General features: G+C 37.1%; 1 protein-coding gene across 1 annotated transcript in view; it reads right to left on the bottom strand.

Annotated features, from left to right (window-relative positions):
- The window catches only part of LOC111140889 (fibrillin 2), a 247,559-nt gene that overhangs the window by 223,949 nt on the left and 1,565 nt on the right, over positions 1–22,045 (bottom strand). Inside the window, exons 3-5 of the mRNA XM_022493138.1 lie at positions 17,141–17,239; positions 13,932–14,027; positions 6,489–6,584 (exon numbers count right to left, since the gene is read on the bottom strand). Of these exons, the coding sequence (XP_022348846.1) occupies positions 6,489–6,584; positions 13,932–14,027; positions 17,141–17,239 (291 nt within the window). The remainder of the gene's footprint in view (positions 1–6,488; positions 6,585–13,931; positions 14,028–17,140; positions 17,240–22,045) is intronic.

Genomic DNA, 22,045 nt, shown 5'->3' with positions numbered 1-22,045 from the left:
TTGCTGCTTTTAATCTTTCCAACAATTCCATGAAGCACTTACAGGTCCACAGTTCTTTATCTAAAACCCTTGAATACAGAGGCTATTTGGGAATTTATAGTGTTTGGGATTTTTTGGAATACAGTTGATCCTTGAACAACACAGGAGTTAGGGACACTGACCCCCATGCAGTTGAAAATCCATATGTCACTTTTGACTCCCCAAACTTAACCATTAGTAGTCTACTGTTTGACCAGAAGCTTTGCCAATAATATAAACAGTTGATTAACATGTATTTTATGTGTATTATATACTAGATTTTTATAATGAAGCTAATAAGAGAAAATAAAGTGCGATTAAAAATCATAAGGAAAATTCAGTTAATGTACTGTAGTACATTTACTGAAAAAAATCCACATATAAGGGGAGCTGCAGAGTGCAAACCTATGTTGTTCAAGGGTCAAATGTACAGAGTACACATGAACAATTTATTATTTTTTGCTGAATCCTATATAACATTTCTTTTTATTTAATTATTAAATAAAAATTTCCTCTTTTCCTATTATTAAATAGAAAAAGAGGAAAATATTTATGGAACTACACACACATAAAATATTCTAATATTTAAAATTTTCTCTTGCAGGGTTCCCTGCCTCTAGGTAGATAAACCAAAAGCAAAGAAATCTATAAATAAGGGGCACTTAGAGCTGGAATAAATGAAAATGCTCACTCCTTTAATTCAAAGGAGTTTCAAAGGTAAAGCATTGAAGTCTAAGAGGCTGCCAACACATCTGATCTCACTGCACACATCTCAATAGCAGAGGTTTAAAGCAAAGACTGAGAAGCGGGAGCTCTGGCTTCTCCCAGATCAAATCATCAATGATTATCCTTCAAATGTAGACCTTTCCCTTCTAGAACCAAGCATCTTCACTCCTAGTCTCAGCATTACACCTTCCTTTTCTCTCATCCCTCCTTTCTTTCTTCCCACCCTTCCCTTCTACTTCCCACTGTCTGCTTTTCTGCTCTCATTTTCCTTCCCTTGTGTGCTTAATGGCATTCAAGATAAGGATGTCATCTGAGCTAGTGCCAAAAAGTAAAGTTCCCACAGATCTTTTGGTATTTCTCTGATGCCCATTTAAGGTTAAGTTTAGCTTAGAGAGTGTGAGGTTATAAAATGTTCTTAACAGTCTCACAAGTACAGAAATATGTGTATGTGTGTGTGCGTGCGTGTGGGCGCACTTCCCGAGTTTGACATCTGTGGTTGGTAACAATGTCTCTCTGTTCCTTTTAATTTCTTTTTCACTAAATCAACAGAGTGCAAGAGAAAGGCAGACATTTTATTACTATAAAACAAGTTCAGCTCAGTGATTGTCCTAACTGATACTTAAGTACGGAGTTTAAAGTTATTTAGCATAAAAGTCAATCATGATGTATCTTCTAATAACAATACAGGAGTTAGTCTAAAACGGTTTTTTTCTCATTATAATGAGTCATATTGCTTTCATTCAGATTAACTGCCTGAAGACATTTCTAATTCTCACTTAACCAGGAAGTATTCCTGAGTTCTCACATAAAGTTGTCCCTACTCCTATTATTTACATATTGTATTCCTTTTTAATGTTTAAGAAGATGGCCACTGCTGTTAAGTTTGCTTTTCATTAACAGTTTACATTGTCTTTGCAGCCTGAGCTCCAACTACCTAGCCTAACACTTAATAAACACTCAAAAGATACATGAAAATATTAATAAATACATTTATTTCATTTAAAAATAAAAATTACCCTCCTATATATTCTAACTTATGGTTAGAAAAGCAAAAAGAAAAAAAATCTCCAAAGCACTAGGGGAAAAACAATAGATATTTTTAAGAGCTGGGAATGCTAAAAGACTTTCTACACATAACACCAAAGGAATAAAAGATAAAAGCCTTTTTAGAGGGAAATAAATGGAATATATCAAAAGCTTTAAATTTTCACATACTCAACAACTCAGCAGTTGCATTTCTATGCATTTCTATTTCTAAGAATAAAATTGAGGTTATAGATTTATCTATACAGATTCTTATCACGGCATTGCTAAAACACAAATAGGCAACAAAGCAAAAAGAAAATCTGGAAATGACCCTAAATGTCAATTAATAGAGAAATAGAATTATGGCATGCAGGCAGCTACCACAGTAATTGAGTTTAAGGTCTTAAATTAGATAGTCTGATATCCTTTTTTTCATCCTTACAAGCTTCCCAGCGCTACCATAAGCTTTACCTGGGCAAAATTCCTTCATCTGGGACACCAAGAAAATAACTTTACAAATATGGCATTATTGTAGAGAATGTAGATGCCTGGCCCTCATTGTTACAATATGCAGCAAAACTATTTCAATCTATAATGTAATGTATTTCATAACACAAATGAGGAGCAGGATACAAGCAGATTTCATGTTACAAAAGGGTGGATTCCAGTAAGAATGGAAAGATCCCAACCTTCGTAAGTAATAGAAGTAGAGTGGGAAAAAAGTATTCAAAGCATATCCCCCTAAATTTTGTAAAATAATTAATTCTGACTGGAAGAATTATGAATTACATGTTTTTGTTTATCATATTTTTGAAATTATTTCATAATAAATGTGTTTCTTTTAGATAATAATACTACAGTGGAAGGAATTTTTTTCTGAAAGTACTGCTTATACATTTCTTGGAAGCATCAAATCCATAGTAGATAGAATCCTGCATAATATACCCACTTATTCTCTCACCATGCTCGCCTGTATTCCTGGTCACACTTATTTGTTGTTACTTCATAGGCTGAACACACTCACCATGTGTACTTTATAATAAATTCCAAGACCATGATATTAATTAACATATGCATCAATTATTTCTGAACACACTTAGGTCTGATCTACCTAATTACCAGAATTACCAGAGTAGTTCGCCTGCTTCCACTCTTATTTTTGGAGAATCTAGATATGGTTTGAGTAGGCTGAATAGCTGTCCCAGTTACTTTACTTCCTGAAATGTGGGTGGATGAACACAAATACACAGAATAACTCAAGAACTTATAATTCGACTTCAAGTTACCAATATGCAAAACTGAAGGGTAAGACTATGAGTGGCTCCTTTCAGAGAGCCACCATCATCATGCCCACTGAAGTAGACAATAAGGGATGGGGTATCCACCTCCTAAAGGTCTAGCTTAGGCAGAACCATAACACAGCATTTGAAAAACCAAATTCTGACCACAAAACCCTGCTTTACAATGGCATGAGTGAGTGAGAACCCTGTGACTGGGGATATTCAAGCAGAGGCTGAGTGACTCTTCCAAAAGGCTTTTAGACAATGAGATCATGCATGAGGTTCTTCAACTGGATGATTTTATGAAACTTACTCTGAAGAGAAATCCATCCCTGATTCATCTTACACAAAGACTTTGAAGTTTATATTTCATAGACTTTTAACATTTGATCTCACCTTTTATAAAGTAGCTTCAGATTAACAAATGGAATTTTTCTTAAAAATATCAACAGATTAAAAAGTTAATCTCCAATGCTCCTTTTCAAGGTACCATTTACTGAAAAATGTACATTTTTAAGGAAATGTCCCTAAATACAAGGATATTTGAAATTTCACCAAATTTATGCATTTTTAAAGAAAGTCATGTTTACATGATAAAAACAGCGTGTAGTAATATATTTTGGATAATTTAAAAGAGTCTAGGATATATTTTTAACAGATGGTCCTCATATAAGCCTTAAGGAAAATTCAAAATTTCAACAATCATTTAAGTCAAAGAAACTGAAATAAGGACTTTTGGCTGGCTGTATTTGTGATGAAGTAATCACTACATTTTGTCCAGAAATTCCTTAGGTAAATACATTTCTTGCCTGCCCACCCAACCTCCACCAAATTTCTACTGATAAATAATAAGGTACATTTTAAATGTTCGAGGAAAAAAGCACCAGGTCTTGATATACAATGTTAATTCCATTTCTCTGTATTCTCAGATATATATTAAGCACACTATTTAGCTTTTTTTTTTTCTTTAAATGCCATGTATTCAGAAAGGGAAGCCAAAAGACTGAGTCTCTACATGTGCCTTGGACACAGCAGAGTTGTCTGCCTTCTATAATCAGCAGTGGCCATAAGAACTCTTTCTTTAATGCTAAGTATAAAAGGTCATTGTACATATCAGCATGAGGGAGAAGAGAACTCCAAAGGGGTTCAGCTAACCCAGCACCAAGACTCAAGTTAAATACCATATTCATGCCAGCCACTCATTTACCACTCAGTCTCTGTCTCCAGTCCGGAAACCAGTCTGCCAGGAGCCTTGATAGCTGGAAGAGCAGCCATGTTTTATCATACAACTGATCCCCAGAGGCTAATTTCAAGGAAAACTATATGTGTCCTACATTAAGGAGGAAAAACATCCCTCATTTCACAAAAATCATTTTTTTTAAGAGAACAAAGAACATATATTTTGAAACTCCGTAACTGAAAAACACAATAGGAACTTTAAATGTTAACAGGGCATGTGAGCCTATTCATATTCATTACACTCAACATAAATGAACTATTCCTTGTATATGTGAGTAGACAATGTTTCTTAAGAAAAATTATCAACTCTACTTTTTACAAGAATTAGTTATTACATTCTAAAATATTCCACTGAAAATATCTTCTAAAAACGTGTAAGTTTGTATGTGCAACTCAAGAGTGAAAATTATTAACTTTGGAAGAAAAAAAGTTTTAGAGCTTTCATCTGAAGGTTAATAATTAAAAAGATTTTTAAGAAGCAAACACATGTTTTAAAAACATCCTTCAGTCCAATTCATTAACTAATCAATTTTGTAATTTCTTCTGAAAACATGCTACTGTACATGTAAGATATATGTACGTCTTTATTAGATTCCCATAAATGTAGTAAGAACTAACAAATCTAATGAATGGATAACTGTTGAAGAATGATGATGTAATGCCTGGAAACCTCTGACTTGAAACTGCCCAATTCCTTTGCCAATTAGGAATTGACCTTGAAATCTGCTTCAGGATGAGAGAACCTTTCTGGAAGGTTACGTGACTTCCAGAAAAATGAACATCGTCTCCACCAATTAAAATTATGTTTGAAATTTTAAATTGAAATATTTCTCATTCTGTAGTATTTAAATAAACTTAACATTATGTAGGCAATCTGTGTTATTCCATTCTCAACAACTTACCTTTTCATGCTAACATTTCATAATTAATGTTTCTCCCCAAAATAAAAGCATCTGGTAAAGGCATTTAAATTTGCCCTAAGTATAACCATAAACTCTCATTTGCGGAATGTATTTCAGTCCCAAGAAATCTCAATTACCTTAGGAATAATATAAATATCATGAGGTATATATACATACCAGTCTACGTTAAAAGGTTTCATACATTTTTCTTTTCAAACTTTAACAAGAATTCCAATTTCTCTATTTCTTCTCAAGATTTAACCCAGATACTAAGATGAAGTTTTTGTCAGGGTGATGAGTACAATTTTTTAAATACAAGGCTTCTTTGCAGTTTAAAACCTCTATACATATATAAAACATCACTACTACTTATCTATAATATTTCAATGGCATAGCTTCATACACTCTCACGTTTCACAACAAAGAATGCACTGTACAAATTTAGATGCTATGAAAAGCCCTGGGAAAATAAATTGAAGATGTATGTCCTTATGAGTGTTATGTAATACTGCTTCTAGTTTAACATTATTTTTACTCATATGGTTTAATGTTAAAGAGTTATTTCTCACATTTTGTAAGATTAAACATCTTTATTTTTTTTTAAAGATTTTATTTATTTATTTGACAGACAGAGATCACAGGTAGGCAGAGAGGCAGGCAGAGAGAGAGGAGGAAGCAGGCTCCCTGCTGAGGAGAGAGCCCAATGCGGGGCTTGATCCCAGGACCCCGGGATCATGACCCGAGCCGAAGGCAGAGGCTTTAACCCACTGAGCCACCCAGGCGCCCCAGATTATACATCTTTAATAGGCCACTGGCACCCATTTGATTCCAGGACACCATTAATAGATCATTTAGCACATCAACACTGGAGATTTCCACCAGTCTACCAATCATGAGTTTAAGTACTATTTGTATTATGGTAAATTGGTTTCATATTGGCTTGACTGACCATTTACATGGGTAGACAATGCTGGATGCCTACTGAGCATTCATTCCTCCACTCCTTTTCTCTTGCCCAACAGAACTTTCACAGGCCTCCTGAACTGAGCTCACTCTGGGGCAAAAAACGGACATTCTCCAGTTGTTGTTAGTTAAGTCTCATAATCTTACCGTTCAAGTTACAGATATCATCAAAGATGAATAAAAATAGAATTTCATCAGAAGAATTTTCTTTGGATAACCAAAAATCATACAACTTTTTGTTTACAAATTATAATTGTATAATTACAATTATACAATGTTTTGGTTTAAAACAAAAGAGACTTCTCCAAAAGGAGAGTCTCATTTCTCTTCTTACCTCTTTCGCACTGTGGGCCAGTGAATCCATAAACACAAGCACAGCGGTTAGGTCCAATACAACGTCCCCCATTCTGACACCCATTTTCGCAGACAGCTGCACACAAACACAGCAAGAAGCTCATTATATGGTCAATCTCCAGGTACAGGTGACCACTGAACATCACAGGTTTGAACTGTGCTAGTCCACTCAAAAGTAGATTCTTTTCGATAAACATGGTACAGTGCTGTAAGTCTATTTTCTCTTTCTTAGGATTTCCTTCATCACATTTTCTTTTCTCTTGCTTACTTTAAGAATACAGTATATGGCACGTATAACTTAAAAAATACGTTAATCCACTGTTTATGTTATCAGTAAAGCTTCCAAAAACTATTAGTAGCTAGGTTTATGGGGATTTAAAAGTTATACACAGATATTCAACTGTGTGGAGGACTGGCACCCCTAAGCCCTGTGTTGTTCAAAGGTCATCTGTACCATATAGCATAGAGGCAGCCCATAATGGATCTTTTCTCTCAAACACAAGTTACAATTTGCATGCACATTTAAATAAATACATGTAATGTATATTGAGACAAAACCCTATACAATTCATGTAAATCACATTGTGAGGCACACATCTGGCAAAAGTTTTTTTTCCTTTCTTTTAAACAGAATCACAAGGATTGGCTGGCTCAAATGCTCACACTGTCAGAATGTAACTAACCAATTTGTTATCTTACTTCTATTACCCCCATAATCAATCTTCATAGGTAAGAAAATAAAATATGGGGAAATGTAGGAAAAAGGGGACAGACAATAGGCAGCAGAGAGACAGGAAAAAAGGGAGGGATGCGATATGGAAAAATAAAGAGGATATGGCAACAAAGAGAAGGAAAAATCAGAGAAGAAAAAAAGCCCTACCCTGCAAGAAAAAAGACTGGGTGAGTAAAAGAAAAAAATCTAACATGAACATTGTTGGGGGGGGGGATACCTTCAATTCACCAATGAAACACCAAGAGATAACTAATGTGTACAGAGTATGTACAGGATATAAAAGGAAAGAAGGAAAAACCTCAGTGTGTCAATATGATAAATATTTTTATTAAAAAAATTAAACCCAAATCCCAAATTTTTAAGATGAACACAGGCAGCATACACTCCTTCACTCCTTTCCACTTGTCACCAGGGAGACCAGGATTCAGTTCAGGCCCCAGAGAGACAGAGAGCCCGAAGTGACCCTGAGCAGCTCCTCTTCCCCACTGCACCACCCTCAGCAGCCTGGACCACAAAGAGAAAACCACTCTATAAAGACTGTTCCAAAAATTCCCTGAAAAACCACCATTCCTGAAAACTCTCCTGACAGCACTGGAATCCAAGAATCATGCCTTCTCTGAGAAAAAATACTGGTACTAAGAGCTTGTCTATTAATCCACCCACCTTGTCAAACATAAAAACCATCCTCACAGATAAAGGATTATATTTTATGAATTGTGCCCCAAAAAACAGAGCTTCAAACATTAAAGCCAAGTGAGGGGGCAAAGGACAACTGTGCGCACTTCAAATGAGGTACATATCAAAAAACAGAAGCTCAGTAAATAATCAGGTATCTAAAAATGCCAAAGTGTTGCTATCTCCATACCACGAATACTGAGCTAGAATACCTATTCTCATCTAGAAAGCATCCAAGTGGCTTCTGTTCTGCTAACAGTATAAAATGAAAACATACTTTGAAACAAAAGACTTCTTTATCTTAAAGCACCACTGTGCTAGTGGCTTTAAAATCTTTGTATCAGGCTTTGCTCAAAGGCAAGAAGGATTCTATGTATATTCGCACAAGTGCATCTTTGGAAGAACCACAACTTTCTGTTTCTTCACTAGTGCCTACACAGCACTTGCAACTCATCTCTGTCCTGAAATATGGGCCGGGAAATAAACAGGATGAACAAATACAGAGGATAAAGAAAAGGAAATAAAGGACATGAGAAGCGTGAGAAAGATGGGGGTGGACAGGAATGTGGAAGAAAACAAAAACCTGTCAGAGAAGTCTCAGTGGCATGGAACTCCATAGAAACAATGGACAGCACTTAAACATTTCAAATGCTAAGAACACATATTGCAAAAAGGTAGCCTTTATCTAATGTAATTAATTATGATGTGAGAAATGTACTTTAAATATCATCAAGCTGTAAAAAATATAAATGGAAATCACTTTCCCTGATGTGCTCCCTCATGAGATCCATGCTAGCCTTTAACACATGATTGGGAAAAAACATTCATGATTGACATTCAGAATGCACCCCTGGACTAGGTGGAGAAAGTGATTCTCGCAGGGCTTCCCAAAACAGACTTCTAACTCCCAGGTAGGAGAAGAAGACTACTTAATCCTTGAGTTTCTCCTGAGGAGCCTGTCCAGTACAAATTAAACCTAATCTAATCTGTCTATGTTAGAAGGACAATGTCTCTCTACTCATTACTTTTTTTTTTGTAGAAAATATAGTTAATGTTCATAAAAAATTATGTAAACATACAACATGATTTTATTATTTTAAATAAATATTTTTTAAAATTCTCAATTTTAATATGATAAGTATCAGCAGACATACCCCCATTTTAACAAAAGACCTTTGGGATCCTCAATAATTAAAAAAAAAAAAAAATGTAAAGAGCTCCCATGAACAAAAAGGCTAAGACCCACTGACCGAGCCATTTGCTTATATTAATACTTCTTATCTGAGAGTGAAGTCTCAAACTAGAAACTAGAAAGTGAGGTCTCAAACTCAAACGAGAGTTTGCTTGCCTTTGCATCCCCATCATCTACTGTAGAATTTGATCCACTGCAGATACCAAAAACCAAAAATCCTGGAATACATGAACGTCTTCCCCCTCTTTTCCCACTATTTTGCAAGGGAGAAAGTTGCAGTGAAGGGATGAGTTCTGTTGTTTCCACACATCCTGATCACGTCAACTTTCTGATTCTCTGCTCCCCTGCTGAAAATTGAGTTAATAGATCCTACCTGAAAGGGGCTTGAGGATTGAATAAAATGATGTATAAAACAAAGTGCACAGTGTCTGCACATTTAAAGTGTTCTACAAACTTTAATTCTCCTTCTCTTTTATTCTACAGAGTATTTCTATGAAAATAAGACTTGCTCTTTATCACCCAAAGGTTATACTGAAGAACAACAGCAGCAAAAGTGGACAATGCATACAAAAGTAGAGTAAAAAATAAATAAAAGAGATAATTTTGCATCTTAAGAGTGAGTTATGATCAAAGTTATTTTATAAAGTAGTTTTTCTTAGAACAGAAATGGAAATTTACATTCCAACCAGAGTTGGAAAGAAATGTGAATATGCCTAAATTTCCACCATGGAAAGAAGGCTGACCACCCAGGAAGAAAGAAATGCTTACACCTGGTGTGGGATAAAGCAAAAGCAATGGCGAAAACCACATGCTATGTACTCTCCACACCAGCTTCCCAGTGATCTTCACCCGGCCCTATATGCTCCCAAGTTCCTATCTCCGTCAGCTCTCTCCGAAGATCTTAGCTCATCCATCTTTCCAATTGGAGGTCTAACAGACTGTTTAAATTACCAAGCCCAAAACAAAATCTTACCATCCGGTGTTTGCAGCTCTGCCTAACCCACTCCCAGCTCAGTCTTCTCATTTCAGAAAATGGCACAACCATTCCCTCTGGGGCTCCATCCAAATTCTCCAGTTGTCACCATGGAACTTTATTTCTGTTTTTCTCCCCCAGCACACCCACTCCACCAGCACACATATCCTTCTACAGACTCTACCTCTGAATACAAGTCCAAGACAAGCACTTGCCCCACGCTCATTATGCCAGCACCATGCACCTGATGACTGCAGGCGCTGATAACTCACCTCTCATGTGCTCCTCACCCTTCCTACAATCCAGTAGCAGCCAGAGTGATAAAGTTTTTTTATGTTAATCAGATATCACTCCACTGCTCAAACTAACTCAATGGCTCCCCATAAAATTTAGAGTCCCAATTTCTTTCCTTGGTGGGTAAGGCCATCCAGCACCAACTCTAAACTCACCTCCCACCTTTACCTCCTTTCCTCTCCTTAGGCACATGGATTTTCTTAGTATCTACAAAACAGGTGGAAGAAAAAGTCTGTTCCCACTATAGGTGCTGTGAATCTGCTTTTCTCTCTGTCTAAAACACTTTGCCCACTGACCTAAAATGAGACCTTTAGGTCATCTTGTTTGTTCACTGATTCATTCCCAACACCTTGCACAGGTGGGGCTTACAGGAGAAACTCAGTGAACAAGCTGAATGAAAGAGCACTTTCTATGGAATGCTTTCCACATTTCTGGGAAGGTAGCTAAGCAGTTTAAATGTTTTTATACTCCTCATTTTAGCAAACGTTTTTCCACGACTTTTCTGGATTCACAAGCTGAGAATTGTTACACCTGCTTCCTTACTCTCAGTGCTATAATGTTCTCTCTGTGTCGCACAGTTCAGCAAGTGTCTTCCTTACACCTGGTTTTGAGATGATGTGTACATACCCTGCATCTTTGTACTTGCTGTGAATAATTTTGCTGGTTACATAATTTGCTTGCACCATATGTTCTATTAACCCTCAGTAAATGTTGGGCAATCAGAGTTTTTTCTCGTGAGATATTCAGTGAACAAATTTTCAAATATGCAGCTCTTATGACCCTTTCCCCTGACTGAAAAGTGTGGGGGCAGTGGTATGGTTTGGCACAGGAAAGACAAACATAAAAGCATCTCCTCCAAGAAGGGAAACTACTTTCCATCCCTTTACTTTCCACTTCTGTGCGAAGACCAGAGGAGGGACACACCAGCTTTCTGCATAATCTCTAGGAAAATACAGACATACACAGAAATGCCCCAGACAGATACAGGAGCTGAATTCAGGCTGAAAGTGGATAGTTTCATGATAGATTTGAGCTAATACTCTGAAAGATCAGTTGAGGCAAGGCTCTTCCCCCTGTAATTTTAAAGTAATTATGAATTTTCTCCCCCTACACAACAAAAGGTTGAGTTTTAGGAAAGATAATTGTGTCTCTTTGATTGCTACTGAGTACTATAAAAGAGAAATACAATCAGATATCCTAACACTTCTGTTTAGGTGTAAAAAAGGTATAAAAATATGCCTCCTTATAAATATTGTGTTCACAATAGGTTTTTTCTTAGTGGTTGTAAACTGGAGTCCATTGTATAAAATTTGGAAAATACCTATATATTGGAATAAAATATAGAAAAAAATTCATCCATGAAAAAAGAAAGTTTGCTATGACTTCTGTTACACTGCTGTCCAGCTTTTTCCTGGCCAACCCTAGCCCAAAGAAGTTATTACATTGGCATCTCCTATTCCTGCAAGAAAACTGGCCTCAGTGCAATGTATTCTCTCCAATTCCTTAATGCTCAGCTTCCTACACTGGTCAGTCTCAGATTACCTCAACAGCTATAGCCATACCTGAAAGTTACCTACACAAGGGGTTTTGTAAACTGTGGTCCACAGGTCAGATCTGGCCCACCACCTGTTTTTGTATTGCTGTGAGTTAGGAACAATTTTCACATTTTTTATGGTTGGAAAATCAAGAGAAGAATAATATTTTTGTGACACATGGAAATGATATAAAATTCAAATTTCAGTGCCCCAAAATAAAGTCCTGCTGAAACACAGCCAAGTTCTTTCATTTACATATGGTTTATGGTCACTTTTGTACTGTAATAGAAGAGCTAAGGAGTTGTGACAGGGACCATGAAGTCTAAACTATATTCTGGCCTTTACAGAAAGAGATGGCTGATTCCTGACCTGAACAAAGTATTTTTCTTAACATTAAGTCAACTACTTATTTTACATCATTTAAAAAGAAAACCTCATAGCACTTATAAATGGAAAGCTGTATTACCCTAATAGGAAGGCAATCTTACTAAGAACAATGACCACAAGAAGATACCACTTCATATCTATCAGGATGGCTATCTCACTCACACATACACACACAAAAACCAAAACACAAAACAGAAAAGCTTTGGTGAGAATGTGGAGAACTTAGAACCCCTGTACACTGCTGATGGGAGTGTAAAATGGTATAGCCACAAAGGAGAATGGTAAGGCAGCTCTTAAAATTAAAAACAGAATTAGCACGTGATCCACCAATTCTCCTTCTGGGTGGGTATGGTACACAAAAGAAATGAAAGCAGGAACTCAAATGGGATGGTTGTGCATCCATATTGACAAGAGCCAAAAGGTGGCAGCCCCTTAAGGGTCCATTCGCGGACAAACAGATAAAAAAAATTACCATATGTACACAAAATGGGAGTATTATTCAGCTTTAAAAGGAAGGAAATTCTAATATATGCTCTAACAAGGATAAGCCATGAACACATTATGCTAAGTAAACTAAACTTATCATAAAAGGACATACACTGTATGATTCCATGTTTATGAGGTAGTTAGAGTAGTCATATAGAGAAAGTAGAATGGTGGTTTGCCACTCAACTGTGCATATAAAAGTGGTTAAAACAGTTAATTTTACGCTTTATGCATACTGAAAACAATTTTTTAAGTTTTTAAAATTTCAACAAAAATATGATTAGCTTAAAACAAGGTAGATATTCTTGCATACCTACTACTTGGTCTTCCTATGTTAAAAATGTTGAAGAGAAATTCTTAGGGAGACTTTGAAGATTAGCAGTGAATCTAGACCCTGTCTCTGATAAAATCCAAATGAAATGAGAAGGGACTTTGTTGTTATATATGATTCAACGCTCTTCGATGTCATGACTGAAAATATGGGGATTCAAGAGTCCCACAATCTACGAAACACAAACCACCCGTGTTCTCCAGTGATATGTCATAATCCAAGAGTGACCATCCCCACATCTTTGTTAAAAAGTTATTTCTTAATTAGTACAGAATATGCTCCAATAAGTGAAGAGAAGACCTTAACTTGATTAAAGCTCCCTCTTTCACAACGAACTATCATTTTTTAAAAATCATTTTAGAGCCCTGCATTATTTCATTACATAATTAAATATATATGAGCTAATGACAATTTTTAAGATCGGCTCTCCTAGAGTTAATTTTGGATATCCAAAAGAGAGTGAAATCACAACAATCTTTACCATGTCTTCAGGAAAACATTCATGTTTTATGAAGCAAGATTTGTAAAAAAGTAAGTAAATATTAACTTGTGATATGGGTCAAATCTGAGGAAGTACTACTGGTATTCAACATCAACACTCTAAAACATAAGAATCTTAAAAGAGAAAAAAAATCTAGGATAAAAATTAGAAATTAGCTGTAAGGTATGGTTTACTACATAGTTTTGTTTTGTTTTTGTTATCATCATCGGCTTTATAGGTTCTTCAATTTTGACTTAGTATGAAATACCCACTTCACATCTATCAGAAGAAATCAAATAATTTCTAATAAATGAAGTCTATTCCAATGTTCCTTACGTTGTCCACAGTAAGTTCCGATATATCCCTTCTGGCACTGGCAATGGTCATCCGCACAAGTTCCTCCATTCATGCACCTGACATTGCACTGCTGAACTGCAATGAACAACAAAAATATATAAAAATATCAATCACTGAAATTTTAGCATCTGTGAGTTATAAAACCAAATATCCAATTCAATGACAAATGTATTTTACAGAAATGTTATGACCCATAATATACTTATTTGTGTAAGCGCACACATACAGCATATTTGCATTTGTTAGGCATTTAAAATAGATTACACTCTCAGTGTTAAAAGAAATCACTATATGGTGACTGGTAGCACAGTTTCTAGGAGGTGGGAGGATTTGTGTAACCATTCAGGATGTGGGGGCTGAGTGTCTCCTGTAAGGACAGACTCAGTACTCACCCTCAAGGAGCTAACATTCCCACAGAGAGGCAGACAAAACACAAGTAAACAAACACTACAGTGTCATTAGAGATTGTGACAAGTTCTCCAAAGGAAACTGTGTTGTAAAGGAGAATAGCCAGGAGCCAAGGAGAAATCTAGATAGGAGGGAGACAAGACCATTCTCACGTGACACTTAGGAAGAGTTTGAAAGAAGAGAATGAGCCAGGCATGAGAAGTACTAGAGAGGAAGCTCATGGGGAGAGGAACCAGCAAATCCCTTGGATGGTGGAGAGTTTCCTTTATTTGAAAAACTTATAGTCACAGGATTATAAAGAGTCAGGCTGGGAAGAAAAGGTCTTAGAGAGGCATCCAGAGGCCAGCCAGATAATCCAAGGTCTCCCAGGCCATGGAAGGGTTGGCATTATATCCCAAATGCAAAAGAAGTCATTGAAAGGATTTAAGAGAGTAAAGTGAGGCAATGTATTTTTAAAGGATTCCTCTAGCTGCTCTGCAGAGAACAGATCTGAAGAGATTAAGGGTGGAAGCCAGAAAAGCCACTGGGAGGGTACTCCAATAGTAACCTCCCAATGGCTAAGAGATGAGGGGAACTTCTCTTACCTCCCAGGTAAGAGATGAGGGGAACTTAACCACAGGCTATCAGTGGTAATGGAAAGTAGAAGCACTTAAAATATGTTTTCCAACAGGACCCCCAGGTCTGTTTAAAAGAGTTGACACTGAGAAAAGGAGGAAGAAAGTAAAGAAAAACAGTCGCTTAGGCACTGGGTGGAGGAGAAGTGGCATTTGCTGAAGCAAGAGAAACTGGAAGAAACAGATTGTGGGCAACAATGAATTCAATGTCCTGCTACCAAGTTTCAGACATTTACTATGCATTCAAGTGGAGATGTGGAATAGGAAATGGAACCTGTGAATAGGAGGCTCATTGGAGCAATCTATTCTGAAGACAATTACTATGAGTTAGCAACATACTGGTAGTAGTTGAAGGCATCTATGTAAATAAATTCATCCAGGGAGGCCATACTCTTGACAATGCCAAACTCTAATGAAGAGGATGCAGACTAGAGACTAAAATATAATAACCAGGAAAACACTGTGGCCACGGATACTGCATAAGTGGAGGGAAAAGAATGTTTCACAAAGAGGGCAAATAATGGTGCTAAATGCCCTGAAGGAGTGGAGTAGGATAAGGACTGGCAAAGAGAGAAACATTCCTGATGAAAAGGGAGTACTACTCAAGGCCATAGAAATTCACGGATTCCCTATGGAATTATATACCATAAACTGAGGGTTGGCCCAGTCAATGTTCAGCTGCCCAGGGAGAGGATTAAGAAGCTGAACCCGTAAAATTTCTCCAGGATTTTTTTTTCCCTGAAGGCATATATGAGTAAACTAAGACAACATTAATGAAAATAAGGGCCAGAATATATTCGAGGCAGTCAGACCAGGAAGGCTCCTGAAAGCACTGAAGGAAATCTGGTAATCTGGGTGGTCAAGAAAGCCTGGATGAATTGTGAAAATGAACTCTTATTTTTTTTAATTTTTTTAAAGATTTTATTTATTTATTTGATAGAGATCACAAGTAGGCAGAGAGGCAGGCAGAGACAGAGAGGGGGGAAGCAGGCTCCCCCGCCGAGCAGAGAGCCCCATATGGAGCTCGATCCCAGGACCCTGGAACCATGACCCGAGCCAAAGGCAGAGGCTTTAACCCACTGAGCCACCCAGGTGCCCCGAAGATGAACTTCTAAAGGCCGAGAAAATGACACATAATTTTCAAAAAAAATGAAACTAGAAGTTTTTACACAGAAGTTTCATCAGAAGACAATGACATTGATCATGTAAATCTTGAATCTTCAATTTCTGAGTCAGACACATTGTCTACTACCTCTTCTGAGAAAATTTAGAGAGATAAATGCTAAAAATTAAACAACGTCACTCTGGTTTGAGGGAGATTTAAATTTTTATGTAATTACTGAGCAATTAAATAAATATTATCTGCTCCTACCTTGTTATAATCTCATCTTAAACAACAGCCTAAAAGATTAGTTTTGAGGACCTGACAACCCTGATTTGGGTCATGAATAACACAATCCTACTCCACTGTTGTGATCTCACAGGACTGCTGAGAGTTAATACGTGTAAAGCAAAGTGAGTTAATATACGTAGAGCATCTGGTCAGTATATAGTATTTGTTATCATCCCAATCCTCTTATCTTTCTCCTTTGGTTCATCCATGAAATAGGACATGGACTGCAGGATTATGCAAAGGCAATAAACAGAGCCTAGGGTTGGAAGCTATACGTTTAGGCATCAGAATACATGAATTCAAATCTATGTTACCCTGGGCAAGTTACTTAATTCACGTGTGCCAAACTCCTTTCTCTGTAAAAGGGGATAGTAATAGTATCTCATAGTTTTCATGTGAAGATTAAATAAAATGCTATAGTCAAAAACATAAAACAGCATCTGGCACAGAACAAAAACCCAGTAAGTTATAGTTCATTAAGTTATTCACAAAGAATTTCTTTTCCACTGAATCCAGGCACTTTTACTGCAGAGACACATAGCTTCTGGACCAGAACTAAACCATTCTGCTTAATAAAAAATCATTATCCTCCTCCCCATCAGTTGTTGGTGGCAATAATGAAGCCACTGAAGATTTTTGACTCCAAAGATTAAAGCAGATCTACCTAATGAGGAAAATAATCGACATATACATCCTTGTTAAAAAGGACATTTGGTATTCATTCACAAGCTTCAGAATAATGCAATAAATAAGATCACATCTAAAGAACATACTTGATTTTGATCCACAGGTTGGTGATATTTGGCCACTGGAACAAGTACACATGTTAGGACGGGAACAAAATCCATCTCCACAACTATTTCTACAAATTGCTGTAGAAAGCACAATAGGAAAGCGAAGGAATAATTAGGTAATAAACCACAAGTATACAAAACAAGAAAGCTACAGTCAATAACAGTAAACCTGGAAAAACTAAGATAAAAAAAATACAGGATATGTAATGTCTGATTTCAGATATGCAACAAAATCACCAATCGTAGACATGAGATGGCCTCACAAATATCCTTATGATAATGTGCAAACAAATGAAACTATTTCAAGTTCCATAGTCCTTTAACTCTATCAGTACAGGTCATGTTTTCCACTCAAGGCAGAGCATTTATACATAGAATTTACCACAAGATGACAGTCTGGGTCGAAGGAAGCTAGAGGGATTGAGGAAACCCAGAGGTCCTACAAAACCTCAGAAAACATAGCCCACTCTGGAAAAGTGGGCTTTTCACAAGACACAGAAAATGTAAAATGGACTGAGGCAGAGACTCCAGGCCCTAACCAGTTGGCCAAGCCCCAGGGGTTCCATGCACATTCCTTCCCAGCTGGTATCTGACCTGCCCCATCATCAATCTTTGTTCTCCTTAATAAATCCCTCTCTCCTTCCTCTAGCCTTCTTTCTCCCATGCTATCACCACAACCTAGCCTATATCCTGCTGGTCAGAAAAGCTGCTGCCACATTTTGATGGAGGGAGAGTCAAAGCCTCCTGCAGCTTTGACCTCCAAGGTATGAGGGTCATCACAGCAAAGAATGTTAGGCTCACTGACACAGCACATACCATGGATCCTCAAAATCATTAGTTGAGTGCCTTCAAATGGGAAGTCTCTCCCATATTTAGAATCAGTTCATTTAAGAGCTGAGAAATTCATCTCTATACCCACAACTGAATTTTTTGTGTACAAAGCCTATGTGCTTTAATGCTCCATGCCTGGATCCATGAGGACAAGAGGAGAATCTGGGAACATTCTCAAACTAACTATAAACATTCATGCAAATGTGCATGAGTCTTTAGCTAGACAGGCATCTCACAATTTTCTTTCTTTTTTTTTTTCAAGATTTTATCTATTTGACAGAGAGAGATCACAAGTAGGCAGAGAGAGAGAGAGAGAGAGTGAGGAGGAAGCAGGCTCCCTGCCTAGCAGAGAGCCCGATGCGGGACTCGATCCCAGGACCCTGAGATCATGACCTGAGCTGAAGGCAGAGGCTCAACCCACTGAGCCACCCAGGCAGCCCCATCTCACAATTTTCAAAGAGATCAGAGACCCCCAATAATGTAAAGGGTGTGTTGTATAGAAGTGAGCTAACTCAGGGTGCCTGAGTGGCTCAGTTGGTTAAGCATCTGCCTTCAGCTTAGGTCATGATCCTGGAGCCCTGCAACACAGTTCCTTGCTCAGCGGGGAGTCTGCTTCTCCCTCGCCCTCTGCTCCTTCCCCTACTCATTCTTTTTCACTTGCTCATGCTCTCAAATAAATAAAATCTTTTTTTATTTTTTTAAATTTTTTTAAATTTTTTTTAAAGATTTTATTTATTTGACAGACAGAGATCACAAGTAGGCAGAGAGGCAGGCAGAGCAAGAGTGGAGGAAGCAGGCTCCCCGTTGAGCGGACAGCCTGATGCGGGGCTCCATCCCAGGATCCTGGGTTCATGACCTGAGCTGAAAGCAGAGGCTTTAACCCACTAAGCCACCCAGGCACCCCTCAAATAAAATCTTTAAAAACAAACAAACAAAAAAAACAGAAGTGAGCTAACCGAGTCATTTTTTTTTCTTCCCCAAACTGCCTTTTGACATCCACGTAATATGACCAGCATCTCCATTAGCACTTATAAATGAAAATGTCATAGATCATAGTGTGAAGACAGGAAACTAATTTTAGGGAAGAACATGGTTCCTGCCATAGAACTGACTACTAAATTTTAAAATGTGCTACAGTTTCAGATCACCAATAATTTTCCAATGACACATGCCCACTAAAATATTGTTTCTTCCAAAGCTCCCTCACCCCCAACAGGCTGACATTTAGTCTAGGCATAGGTAATCTACAAAGTGTCCCTACCGTCCTAAACCCAAGGAAGGTCTCATGGCTGGAGAATGGTCATCCTAAGACAACAGACTCCTGTCATTACCACAGATCTGAGCTTTATGTCTGTGAGCCAGTGAGAAGACAGAGTGTGAGGGCCTTTCTCCTCACACTCATCCCAAACTATGAGATGCCTCACCTAACTACTTGTCCCTCCTACCTTCATGAAAACCATGAGACCCAGAAATAATGAAAGGAGAGGGAAAGAGGACATGGGGGATAGGGTTTCTCTGATGCTGGGAGAAGATGCCCAGCACAGTAAAGAGGACATAAGATGAAAAAGGTCTGAGGTTGAACTCTTGCTATGCTATGGACCCAGTGAAAGTTTAGAAAAAGACCACACAGCTTCGCTGGGTTTTGTTTTCTTCTTGGTAAAATAAAACAAAGGGGTTATAGTGGAGTATTCTGAGCTCTTTTTAGGTTCAAATGCTGTGATTTCAGGCCAACCCTTTCCTATTCCACTGATCAAAATGCACTTCATAGCAAAATTTCACAAATAAATTAATAAACTTTCCCACTGCTTCAAGTTCTAACAAGATTTAAAAAAAAAAATGAAAAGTGAGAAAGTCAATTCCATTTTTTTGGAAACAAATATTTGCAATTTCAAAAGTACTTCAATGATCTTTGCAGGCCACAACTAAGAACACTAACAACAAACACAGAAACACAAATCAAAATACATTAGGTTTCCCATAATCTGAGAAATACATTTGTCTTTTATTATCTTCATCTCTTCATGAAACCTGGTCAACACCTAACATTAAAATTCTAGAAGCTAATCATTTTTAATATCCTTCTATAAGGAGAAAATGCTGATATATAAATGAAATAATTAGTCTTTGGTCCTCGTATTTGATTTGTATTCTACTTATCTCTTTGTAAGTTGCCTCAGAGCTTTGTCTTTTGCTAAATGGTGAAAATTCAGTAAATATAATAAATAACTTATTATCACCAGGAAGTCCTAGAATGAAAATTCTTGATTTTGACTTGATAATGCTTTCAGTTTGGTTATTATCTCCACATATTATCATTTTAAATGTCAAAAAGAATTGTACGACTAAATTGAACAGAAAATATTAAAATTCAAAATTTATGTGAGATCCATACAAGAGAATAAAAGGGCATTACATTCTTCCTCTATTTTATGCACTGTTTTATACTCTTGGGTATTTGAATTATCTTTTTAATGTGCTAATATTTTTGTAGATAAACTCTAAGTGCTTGATATATATAAGTGAGATATAGATATATATAAATGTTTCTTGGTGATACAAAGATAACTACAGAATTTATGATTTTGAGTTTAAGAGTTTTTTTAAAAGAGATTTATGATGCATGTAACTTCCAATGTATTTCATAGGCACCCAAATATTTCAAGTAGTAGAAAAGCAGGCTATAATAGTCACCATTGCTCTGAGACTTGCAAAGTTGTTCTTCTAAACAAATAAAGAGCACAGTGTTGCTGAAAAACTGTAAGTATTTAAAGCAGACATTCAGAGGGCCATATACATACATACATACATATATATGTATACATATATGAATGATACACACACATATATGTATTTCTACTTCAAGTATTCTGGAAGGCTCCGTTCTCTGGAATTCCCATTCCACACCAATCCAATAAAATCTGACTTTACGGATTTTCAACACATACCATAAACAGATCCCTTCTTCTCGGCTGCTCTCCAACTCAATAATGGCAGTCACATTCGTTACATTCAGTGAGTCAGACTTTCCGCAGTGCCTAAGTCATCCCAGTTAGTATGGCAGGTGTGTGGTGAGTGACAAGCTGTTGTAGGAGTCTAGGAACCACGTTAAGTTTCAAGCAGGCAAAGTATGCCCTACTGGCCTAAAAGGGTAAATACACCCTCCATATATGCCTCACATAGAGGATTTCTGCGTTGGGGAAAAAAGAATGTAATACCCTTTGTTTCTTTTTTACTAAAGGCTTATCATCAGAGGATTTATTTAAAATACTCATGAATCACTTTAAAGAACACATTGTTTCCCATTTGTGCTTCCCTACTGGAAATTGTGGTATTTTTACAGTAGAAAACTTACAAGAAAAAAAGTCTTCACAACACATGAAACTTCACTCCTTTTTAAAAACTGCCATGAAATAACATGAAGGGTCTATCTCAAACCCACAAAACCAATAAATATAGAGTCGGAAATGCCACTACATCCTTATTATCCCTTGGCTAGCGTGGCTTGCCCTTTTTCTCTGTTCACAATTGCATAATTATTTTTTCCCTGGAGAACATGAAGGTCAATCTAAAGGCAAGACTGGCTCTAAATGAATGTGCTGTCTATGATACCTGGCTCTCCTCCTGACAAGATAAATGTGACTGCTAGATAAATACACGGAGCAGGTCAGTCACACTTCAACTCACGAATTCACAGGCATGTGAAATAAGACATCCCACAGTCCATCACTATGAGGCTGGTAATTAATGACTTCTCCAGTTAGAACTTGGGAGCGCTAGGTACACAATTTGGAAACTAAATAAAAGAATAAAACTTTGAAGGTCAGAGATGCAGAACTTTGGAAGCCTCGCACTTTGGAAATCTACAGTACACTATGAGATGTAGAGCCTGTAAATCCTAAATTTAAATATCTTTAAAAAAAAAAAAAGGTCAAGCCACTTGGGAAGAGTTCTTTTAAAAATTTTGTTGACCTGGGTCAACTCTAAGTCCTATGAGAGCTCCTTTCATATCTACATTATGTGGCTGTTGAGATGAAACCAGAGATAATAAAGTGG

The sequence above is a fragment of the Enhydra lutris genome, unplaced genomic scaffold (genome assembly GCF_002288905.1).
Source record: "Enhydra lutris kenyoni isolate GAN:26980312 unplaced genomic scaffold, ASM228890v2 scaffoldscaffold5, whole genome shotgun sequence".
Lineage (NCBI taxonomy): Eukaryota > Metazoa > Chordata > Mammalia > Carnivora > Mustelidae > Enhydra > Enhydra lutris.
The sequence above is the reverse complement of the archived record's forward strand: the minus strand, read 5'-3'. Positions and strand labels throughout refer to the sequence as shown.